Source organism: Gymnoscopelus braueri (genome assembly GCF_963280865.1).
Source record: "Gymnoscopelus braueri genome assembly, chromosome: 7".
In the NCBI taxonomy this organism is placed as follows: domain Eukaryota; kingdom Metazoa; phylum Chordata; class Actinopteri; order Myctophiformes; family Myctophidae; genus Gymnoscopelus; species Gymnoscopelus braueri.
The window spans coordinates 16,637,979-16,648,899 of NC_137608.1; the positions used below are offsets into that span (position 1 = coordinate 16,637,979).

Here is a 10,921-nt window from a genome sequence, read left to right on the forward strand (position 1 = left end):
GCCATGTTGACATTCAAAAGCCCTTCCAGCATTTGATTAAAGTGCAATCATTACTCGGCCGTTATTCCTCAAAGTATAAATGTTTGAAATATAACCACTAGGTGTACCCTGACACACGGTATGAATACAGAGGACTTACTCAAACATTTATACATTGAGAAAAAAAAGAAAAAAAAAAAGGCAGTAGTGCAACAAGCCATGTACAGGTGGTTTACAAAAAAAGACACTTGTATAAAACCCACAGAAACTCCAACTACCTGACCATTTTACCATCTCATAGCCACAGCCAAAGATTTAGCAGCATTTGACAGGTGGCAGTGTTAAGTTCCCCTTCCTGAATGTATCATATTAAACACGTCATTCATTTCCTTACAAAGAGCTCTTCGAAACTCTCCAACAGCAACAAAAGCAGTCATTCGAAAGACAAGCAACACAAGTCTTCTCCAGAGTAAAAATAATAAATACTGGATGGACATAAATAAATACTTCAGTCTTTTGGAAAACCACAACTACATTCATTAACCACATCGGATAATCCTTTCATACAAGACCTTTGACAGGTAGAACCGTTGGAGAATGAAACACTTGTAATGTCACCATTGCCATGAACATAAGTTTGCACTACAGAATTGCATTTGTACAGTATCTTTAGTAAAAGGCATTAGTGCTTATTTAATGGATGGTGATTGAGGCTGTTCAGGTTTACAATGGTCACATAAGAAACAAACATTTGCTTAGGCACTAGAACAAAACATTTGGTCCAATTTGTAGTCACTTATACTGAGAGTTCCATTTTTTCCTCCTTGTAGCAGCACTGACAGAGCTTCCATTTCCCCTCAACTTCAGAATCAATATCCTCCACCTTGGCATTTCTTGTTCGTGTACTTGCTTGACTTTCATCAGCTGACATTCACAGAATGCGATCGTTCCACAAACCTCAAAAAACACCCAAATGTCTGAGATTCTTGTACCCAAGCCCCTGGGGTGGAGCATGAAAGGGTGTCACATTGCATCCTTGAAAGTTAAACCCCACAGGCAAAGAAAGTTGGTTCAGCGTGAGGTCACCCCAAGTGATGTTTTCAGGTTCTCATAAACCACGTAGCTAATGCTGACTGCTGGAATTACTTTCAAAAAGTTGGGGCCAAGGCCCCTGTAGAGTCCCACGGGACCCTCCGTCTGAATAATGTTCTTGAAAAGCCCCGTCATGGTCACCGGCTGACTGCTACCCAATGTAGCTGTAAAAAACAAGATTATACATGAGTTCCTACACATAACAAGCCAAAACAATGAAGTTAAATCAGCTGAGATGAAGAGATCAGTGAGACTCACCTTGTGCTTGCATGCGGGTGCGTACCAGAGCCAACGGATAGCTGGCCAGTTGACCGCAAGTACTGGACACAGTGCCACAGGCGAGCAAAACAAACACACCAGGATTTGTGCCGTTGACGCCATACCGCTCCAAATAGCTATTTTTTAGTGTCTAAGGATTGAGTGGGAGAAAGCAATTAGACCCGGGAAATACAAGACTTCGTATAGGATTATATCCTTTTACTTGATTATCAGGTCTGTAACTTGAACAACCATTTACCTCGTACACTGCCAGGTCAATGCCTGCATAGGGGATGATTCCCAACATGTTGGGGACATAGCCCTTGTAGAATGCTCCAAGGCCTTCCCTTCTGAAGATTTGCTTTGCACAGTCTGAGATACCCAAGTATTGGCCAGTCTTTCTCAGGGCAAGCCGAGTTTTCAGAACCTTGAAATGAAATAGAAACCATGTTAATACATTGTTAACTGGCAACAGAATCTTTGCTCATACTCGCATGGCAGCGATCTTAAGGAATATTTTTAGATAACCTTATGGTTGCAATTTTAAGAGCCTTAAAACATGTATTTTAAATAAACTAATCCACGCTCCTTTGTTTCTGTCCAATCCAAGTATAATTACCTCCATGGGGTAGATGGTACTCTGGGCAAACACTCCTGCCAGAGAGCCTGCAACGAAACGGTCCACAATGTTCAGAGTCACTGAGTCACTGCCAATCAGACGCTTGATCTGTGTGAAATAAAAGGGGAAAAGAGATTCTTTAGAAAATGGAGATCAGGAATAAAAGCATGTCTTCATCTAAGCCAACATTTATAAAAAGAAACTCGTTTGAGAGAGATTTTAAAACAAATTACCTGCTCGTAAGCCATGAACTTGAGAGCCGATTCAGGGGCGATTTTGATGACATTAATCCCATTCCCTCTCCACAAGGATCTCATCCCACCTTCTTTGATCATTTGGGCAAATCCACTCATAATGCACATATTGTTGGTTCGTGATCCATGAACCTAATAGGAGAAAAAAAAAAGGGGAGAATTCAGCTGACAACCGTGGTAATACAAGTGTTGAATTAACACTGCCATATGCTAGTAAACTATGATTATGACTAGCATGGCTGTCTTCTCTAGCAGCCACAGTATGGAGAACTAAGTTTACTGTAGCCATGTAGCCCATCTCACCTGCCTCTATTTATTTTCTATTTTCCCCCTCTGCCAACAGGCATTTCTAAAGTCAGGGGGCGATTGGATCTGGGGGAAAGGCCAAGCCATCCTTGAATGCCAAATTCAGCCAAATCAAATAATCCACAAGCAAAAAGTGAGGGTTCTGGAATTAGATAACAAAAGTTCAAAACTATATCAAAGGTGACCAACTATGACGAGCCTGCTGACAAATATTGAGGCCATTGACACGAACAGACTTTGCAGTCACACGTTTATGCAACAAATTGTATGTTCCCCTGGCGGGGCCCGGGGGTGCGTCTGTTCTGTGCCAGTGGATGACCTAGTAAACTAGGTTTAACAAATAGGCCGTGGACTCTGGCCCCCTTTCTCATCCCATAAACATTAACCAATTTACGACTCTTAAGTAATGGCCAACTCTTGAGAAATTCAGAACAAGTAACTAAGCCTGCTCTTATGCAAGTGGCCTAATAATGCCCTATAAAAGATTGCTAGGCATTTCCAGCCTAACCTATATGAAGATTTAAGCTGTCCAACATCAGCCGTTAGCTACTGAGCACAACTAGTATCAACTAAGCTGCTAGACTCTGGATCCAGCCCGTCACCAGATCCGGAAATTTGCTCAAAATTTGATTTCGTTCTTACCTGCATCATGACTTTGAGCCGGTCCAACGGGGCAGTGAAGGATCTAGACACAACTCCAGCACCACCACCTGCAACCAGATGTCTCCACAACATCCCTGTCATTTTCTCTTCAGTAGTAAATTCATCAGGCACCATCAGGTTCTCACCCACATCAAAGATCTATAGGGATCACAGAAACAACAGTTTACATTATTTACAAGAGCCAATAGAAACGCACCAAGTTGGACATTGAAAACAAAGCTTATTTATTCTAATCTTAAGTCAAAAGATGTTGACTTGGTTGGCAAGTTTGTAACCCATCAGGTGACTGCCGCCCCCCACATCAGAAATTCTATTCTGGGGAACATGACAACATGGCTGGTGAGGATGGGATGAAACTTCCAGTGTTCTGTCCAACAGGTTGAATTTCGCAAGATTTGACCTTGTGGACAGCGACGATTACGTCAAGTGAGGTCTTATTTCGACTCATAGGTCAAGTCATGCGTCATTTTGTCCAGACAAGTTGAAAAGCCAGAGTTGGCAGACAAAAGTTTGTTCTGTCAGACACTTGTTCTGTAGCCGTGTTGCTCTTCGAGTTGATAGCGATTGCACAATGCTGTGGTCAAGCCATAAAAATTCTAATTTGTTCAATGCACAAAGGTTTTAGGACACACCGTTTCATAATGGGTTTAATAGGCTACCTAATCTAAGCCATGGACAGAGTGCAGATAAAGATTCATGGATCCGTGCCAGTGTGAACTCTGATCAACTTGGCAATTCTGTACACTCATCTCCTGACTGTACAAATGATACCCCATTAAAACCTTTAGTTGATGCTCTATCTAAAGTGACAACAAATGAACATGTAGGAGGAATATGGGTATGTAATGGCCAGATCGTTTAAAGGTAGGGTAAGTGATATTTTTTGGTTAAAACAAAAAGTATTTTTTTAAAAGGTTAAAATACTATATTCTGATAGTAATCATTGCTATAGAGTGTTTTTTCAGTAACAGATGTCTCCCTGTCTCTCCAGCTCTTTAATAAACAGAAAATACATTTTTCGGTAGGTGTCAAAATCTCAGCCAATCAGGAGAAAGTACCCATTTTTAAGCTTAATTTGTATAGTTTTCAGTTCAAATTTTGCATGCTCATTTCTTAGTGTCATCACTTCCAATTACACTTGTTTAATCTGTGTCCTGATTGAGTTCTCTGTCCTGGTTGGATAAAATTGGAAATGAAACTACAAAAAAAATATAAAAAAATACAAAATACATTTTCTGTTTTATAAAGAGCTGGAGAGACATGGAGACTCCTTACATGGACAGGACACCCTATACTATAGTAACGAGTACTATCAGAACATATACCCATTTTGCAATTATTTGAAACTTTGCAAATCACTTACACTACCTTTAATTTATTAAACTGACATTTTCCCTGGTCTTTATAATTAGTGCAGGGGTACCTCTATCACCTTTAATTTTAGCCCCAGGACATTCTGTAAATATGCATGCAGTGCATATCTAGTGGTCAGGCTGCTAACATCATTAGGTCGTACAGTATTTCAATGGCACTGACCCCACAGAGGGTAATTTGAGCCTGCTTCTCAACACTATTTCACGTTTACATAAGAGCTAGATAAATCAGCAAATCCCTCAGACATAATCCTTCCTGACCTGAACACCTTGGCTTTTATAGACCAATACTGCTTAACTGCCGATTCATGCGTGTCAACCTGGGCACAGGCATTTCTGGCAAGTCAAAGTGCTAAAAAAAATTGTCTATAAAAGAAAAATGCAATAAACATTGCTACTGGGTTGCCATTCCCCGCTCTCCTCTTACCGTAGAGTGCTTCCAGTATAGAATTATCTCAGGGATGCTCTCAGTCCTGTCCACCAAGGGGTAGTTGCTCCAATCACTCCAACCAATTGTCATTGTTCCATTCTTGTCCATGCTATTAAAAACAAGAACCAAATTACCACAAGCCATCAAGGCAAGACGGACATTGTTGTTTCATTTCCCTTACATCGACTATGGATATGAGGACAAATTCCTTGTGGACATACCTTTTAAGGACCTTCTCTGCATGCTGTTCAGAAATGTGCACACCAAGATCTCTGAGAGACTCCATGAACACCGTGGAACTGATGGGCCCTTTAAAGGAACAAAAGTAATTATTAGTAATTTATACAAAAGTGCACTTGTAACTTCTTCTAAAGCTATTCCATCACAATTCAATGACTTGATGAAACAAAATAATCTATAATTGCACAGCTATATTCCTTGAAAGGCGATGTCAGAAACACACAAATACGTTTTAAGCTGTTAACTGTTATCTAGGTGTTGGATAGAAGACATCATTACATCAAGAAATTAATAAATCAAGGGCAACTGTAACTGCCATGACCTATGCAGAGAATGACGTTCACATGGGCCCTGTGTGAACGTCACTGGATGTTTCATAGTGTTGTACTTTAGTACCTCTACATAATAAGTTACGCAGGTGGCTTAAGTCCCCCTTGGCAGATTAAACCAAACTAAGAGTTTGATTACCCTTTACCAAAAGCAGAATCAAGTCATACCTTTATTCTTTTTGTCCCAACTTTTTACAACAAGCTTCAGGTCCCTTTCGTAGTCTTGCAAATAGTGGACAAAATCCTCAACATCCAGCTGTCCATTTAGGTCCTTCTCTTCTCTCTTTAAGGATTTCTACAGGAAAACAAAGGACAAACAATATTGTGAATTAGGCTGCTGTATGCATTTTGTGTGAACCAATGTCAATCATTAACACTAGCCAACATTTGTAGCTTTGACAGAGAAATGCAATATGGCTAGCAAAGGCTACAGTGACAACTGTGTTCCTGTCATTTAATCAATTTATGGCCTGCGTGTCCTGCCAAGGAAACTCCTTTAGCATGGACAGTCACATAATATTTGATGACACCGTTTTTGGCTACATTGGCTTGTGATCTGACCCTACACGAGTGCAACAGTGGTGTAGGGTCAGATCACATGCCGTCAGGTCACAAGCCGTCGCAGTGACCCAGCCAAGATTCAAACGTGGGCTTGACAGACTGATTGACGCCTGTGGCTTCATCTCATGTCCAGCTTTAAATGTTAACTACGCTTCAACACGCCAAGTTCTGCAACGTGACTGACCAGACGTCTCTCTGCTCTAAAACTAGGACACTGGCGCTGGAGTAGACTCGCACAGCGGTGTCATATTCGAGCTGCTGTCTATGAACGTGATAGTCACACAGCGATCTTGGCCACAGTGGCCAGAGGAGGTTACCCTGGTGCACTCAAGTCACTCCATCATGAGATAAAACGTGAAATACCGAAATCCCTGTATTAAAAGGGACAGTCACATATAAAACTGCCAGACAGTGATATTATGGCAGTGGTTGGCAACATTGGCAGAGGGGAGGGTGATCAGTGGCACAAGTGTGAGAGGATTTTTTTTGGTATTATGAAGTTAAAATTAAATCCCCTCACATCTGTATGCAAATTACATTCTGCACATAATTCTACATTCATTCAAACTCTGACTGGTTAAGGAGTCTGGGAGTATTGCTCTGAGTAATAATTACTCAGGGCAATAGAAGGCTAACCACAACACAAATACCGTTGTGAAAGAAAATATTTAAAAAATAACGGTCGTTATGTATATAGACAATCAAGAGCTGTTGGAAATATTCGATTTTGATGTGGCGACATAATTAAACTTAATGTTAATATGCACACCATCTATCAAATAAAAGCATGGACCTTCATGTCAAAAAGGTTGCCGAACCCTGTATTATGGTAATGTTAGTCCAATATTCCAACAGTGTGGAAAAGATATAAGATCTAAACAATAATAATATAATACGAATACCGGCATATCAAAATAAAAGCCATTCAACATGTAAGTGCACTGTGCACCGCTTATCAGTCCTTTTTAAACGAGGGTGTAACCGATAAATAATAACTCATATGGGTGTAGCACCCATATGAGTTATAATATATCGGCTACACCTTAGCTTGCCAGTGAAGAGACTGCTTTTCCTCCTGTCTTTTTGGACAGCGACACCGTCGTACCACGCAGTATAATCTCCAGGGAGCATGTCCGGTGTTGCCAGGTCTGCTTATTATAAGAGACTTTGGGCTTTTTTCCCCCTGTTAAGTCGCGTAAATATTGGTGGTTCCGGGCATAGATCTATGGTTCCGGGTAGCGTTTTTTTTTAGCTGGTTTCCTATATGTGGTTTAAGCCAGTGGTTCTTAAACATTTTGAAGTCAAGGACCACCAAATTCATATTTGTCCACACTATAGCTTTTTTATACATTAAAAAATGTAGCCGATGCACATACGTTTAAGAGCTCATGTGGCCTAGTTGCTTCTTTTGGGCTTGTTTTCATAGAACTGGTTGCTTATTTCTCTCACAGAATCTGGCAACACTGCAGCATACGTAATTTAAAGAGCAACGAATCAAGCGGGACACCGGCAAGGCCTAGTCGTACAGGCTTTTCCTACCGCTACGTGGAATGGAAGAATCGCTCTTTTCATTAACAAAAAGCAACAATATAAACTTGGAAAAATATGGAAAGCTAGAAAACGTTCAAACAAACAATACTTTTCGGTTCATTAAAACGCAGGCCCTATGTAATTACAAACTCGGGAAAGTTTCCTTTACCTTCCGCCATTTCTGGTAGGTGGTGAATTCCTGGGATGGGAGGAAAACGCTCAGCTTGAAGAGCGACTTCAGTTGCGACGGTAGTCCGTTGGATTCGAAATATTCCACCTCAATTCGGTCCGAATTGGGCACAGGCACGTAGAGGCATAGGCCAAGCATTTTTAGCACGAAATATAAACACGTTCTACAATAAATTAATAAATAAATACTCGAGGAGTGCGTGCTGTTCACTCGCCGGCGACTGTAACGAAATGCCGGTGAGGAAGTGTCACAGCAGTTAAAAAATGCCACTAGGCTCCTCCCTTTCCCAGAACGGGACTACGTCATTGGCGGTTGGCCATGTCCCCGCCTACTTCTGTGACGCTTGTCTACTACCAGCCAATGGCGTCGACATTCCATTGACAGGCCTCTTCAAACCCTTCAAACGGGTCTGACGGGCCACTGCCAGTGTTGCCATGACGGTTTATTGTAAGCGACTTTGGGCTTATTTTTCTGTAAAGTTGCTTGTAAATATTGGTATAGTTCCGGTTTTTGGGGGCTTGTTTCTAAAGTGTAATTGCTTATTTGGGCTTGTTTCACAATGTTTTAAATTATTTTAACCAGTGGTTAAAATACATTTTCATGTCATTGGATCCCCAAATTAACATGAATTTGTCCCTAATCCCCATCTGAAAATGTTTTGTGGAGCCCTGTACCAGATTTGTGTTGTTAGAATGTTTTAAAAAATCTTCCAAATATTCCACATTTTCTTTCAAGATTTTTGAAAATAGCTCACAACGCGTCGCATCGTGACACGTTGTGAGCTTGTAGATCGGCTATTTTCAATTTATACAAGTATAGGTTTAAAGTGCTCATAATGACCTAGTTGCTTCTTTTGGGCTTGTTTTCCTAGACCTGGTTGCTAATTTCTCTCACAAAATCTGGCAACGCTGGCCCTTGTCCTGACTACGACTCAATGCCAACAATTTAACCCTCTTTTCTTTTGTAAATGATTCTGTGAATGACTCCCTCCTTGTTGTTTCTTTTTCCCCCCCGGGCCCCGAAGAGTGTTTTTGACAAAAGCTGATGACGATGATGGACTAGTCCACCTGGCTAGACGACAACAGGTGGTGACAACAACAGTCTGTATCTATTTGAACTGTAAATAGATTTGTTAAGTTTTAAATAAATGATTACCGTGTGAGTAAGAAACTTTCTAACTCACGCTGTAATCTAATCAAGAAAGACTGACAGAAAGAGAGAGAAGCTTGCAAATGCATTTTCTAACAGAAAAAGCACTGTTTTTTCAGTTTGCAATGTGACACCTAAGGCCTATATCTGTCATTACACTAATGATTTTTGATTGCATTATTTTTTAGCTTGTTTTGGCAGTGTAAACTTATGTTTCCCATGCCCATAAAGCCCAATTGAATTGAATTAAATTTAAACCTGCAAAAAATATATATATTTCCAATTCCAAATTGAAGGATTTTGAGCCAAAAGTTGGTAAGATAAAGTCATTTGTCAACCTTTTGAGTGTGTCGTGCATATTTTTAGGAGGTCCCATTATAATAGCTATATTTTACAAGGGAGGGAAAAATAATCTTGCGGAAAGTTATTTAAAACAAACAGCAGTTCTCAAAGTGGAGTCTGGGGATCCTTGGGGGGATCCCAGGTGGTTCCCAGCAAAATGAGGAACAGTTTGTTTTCATTTTGTTGAATTCTCTACTAAATCTAATATAACAACAAATTGTAGGAAATATTGTAAAAGCACCATTTCAATGCAAAACATTGTTAAAGACCCCGTTTCCACCAATCCAAGGGAGAGAACTATGCTTTTGAGGCCCAATCCTGGCATGTAACCTATGTTGAGATGTAGTGTCATCTGTTGTGATTGTGGACACAGTCAACACACCTCTGACACAGCGGTGGAGTATTGCAATAACACAGGCTGCAAATGAGCACATATGTCACTATGGTTGGTTGGGTCTTAAGGAAGGTCCTGGTTGACCAAACCGTCAATTTTGCAAAATCCTCTGGCGTCTGGCATTTTGTTTTATAATGCAATTTTGAGTCACGGGTGGGATGGCCGACTTAGTTTGAAGGACAATGCAGAGGTGAGTCAGTGTGAGGGACTCTCTTGCAATTCAAATTGAGTCCATAGGAAACACAATTTGTCATCTCCCCCCCCCCCCCCCACGAACACACACACACACACACACACACACACACACACACACACACACACACACACGCGCACACACGCACACATAGAGAGAGAGAAGGGATGGGGGGACAACCAGATATACCACTATTTAAATTAGCACCTGATTGGTTTTACATGACAATTAGTCTGTAAAATGGAGACTAATAACAATTAGTCTCCATTCTCAGGACATAGAGCTCAGATGAGATTGATCCAAGTTATTGTTATAAACAGCCTGACACATACAGAACAGAAATAACTAATTGTCTTTCAGCCATAAGTAACCTACTATGCTTTTTTCTTTTCTTGAGTGACACTGCTATGAGACTAAATGTAAATTATTATTGGACACTACCTAACAGTTTGTTTTAAGTTAGTGTCATGAATCAATTTGTAACTCCAGGAGGCACTTTCTTCAAATGAAAGGCATTTCAATGTACAGTATGTGAGTCCTCTGTAAAGGTCAGCGCAACTCAAACAGCCCGCCAATCAACGGGGGAGTGCCGTGGAGGGACGTGCCAAACAGGTGTCTGTTTGTGGGTCAAGCTGTGAAGGAGACAGTTGAGCCTGGGAACCCCTCTGGGTCACTTTGTTATATATGTCGGACTTGGATGAGTTATCTAGACATGCTGCGCACACACACACACACACACACACACACACACACACACACACACACACACACACACACACACACACACACACACACACACACACACAGGAAGGAGTACTCAAATGTTTTACTTAAGTAAAAGTATCAATACCACACTAGAAATACTCTGTTACAAGTAAAAGTTCAGTATTCAAAGTACTCATTATGCAGAATGTCCCATTTCTCAGGTTTTCAAATGTATAAAATGAGTACAAATATTTTGAAAATAGCAGATCGGCTATTTTCAAATAGCTTAAGTTTAGATAGGACTGAAGTGGTTA

At 40.7% G+C, this 10,921-nt stretch overlaps 1 protein-coding gene across 1 annotated transcript; it reads right to left on the reverse strand.

Moving 5' to 3' along the window:
• Window positions 1–965: 965 nt before the first annotated feature.
• Window positions 966–8,038, reverse strand: LOC308088562 (calcium-binding mitochondrial carrier protein SCaMC-2-A-like). The gene is made up of 10 exons (XM_080433052.1): window positions 7,804–8,038; window positions 5,712–5,838; window positions 5,196–5,283; window positions 4,972–5,083; window positions 3,151–3,309; window positions 2,182–2,334; window positions 1,949–2,056; window positions 1,589–1,756; window positions 1,330–1,480; window positions 966–1,235 (listed from the first exon to the last, which is right to left on the reverse strand). Exons 1-10 carry the CDS (start codon window positions 7,960–7,962, stop codon window positions 1,051–1,053), a joined length of 1,410 nt encoding a protein of 469 aa, XP_080289178.1. The 5' UTR covers window positions 7,963–8,038; the 3' UTR covers window positions 966–1,050.
• Window positions 8,039–10,921: the final 2,883 nt, after the last annotated feature.

Bases quoted from the DNA above. Each gene is read 5' to 3' on its own strand.
- LOC308088562 (XM_080433052.1), bottom strand. From the start codon at position 7,962: ATGCTTGGCCTATGCCTCTACGTGCCTGTGCCCAATTCGGACCGAATT. The intron at 2,335-3,150 runs GTAAGAACGAAA...TTCTCCTATTAG, and splicing joins GGCTCAAAGTCATGATGCAG to GTTCATGGATCACGAACCAA. The intron at 1,757-1,948 runs GTAATTATACTT...TTTCATTTCAAG, and splicing joins GTACCATCTACCCCATGGAG to GTTCTGAAAACTCGGCTTGC.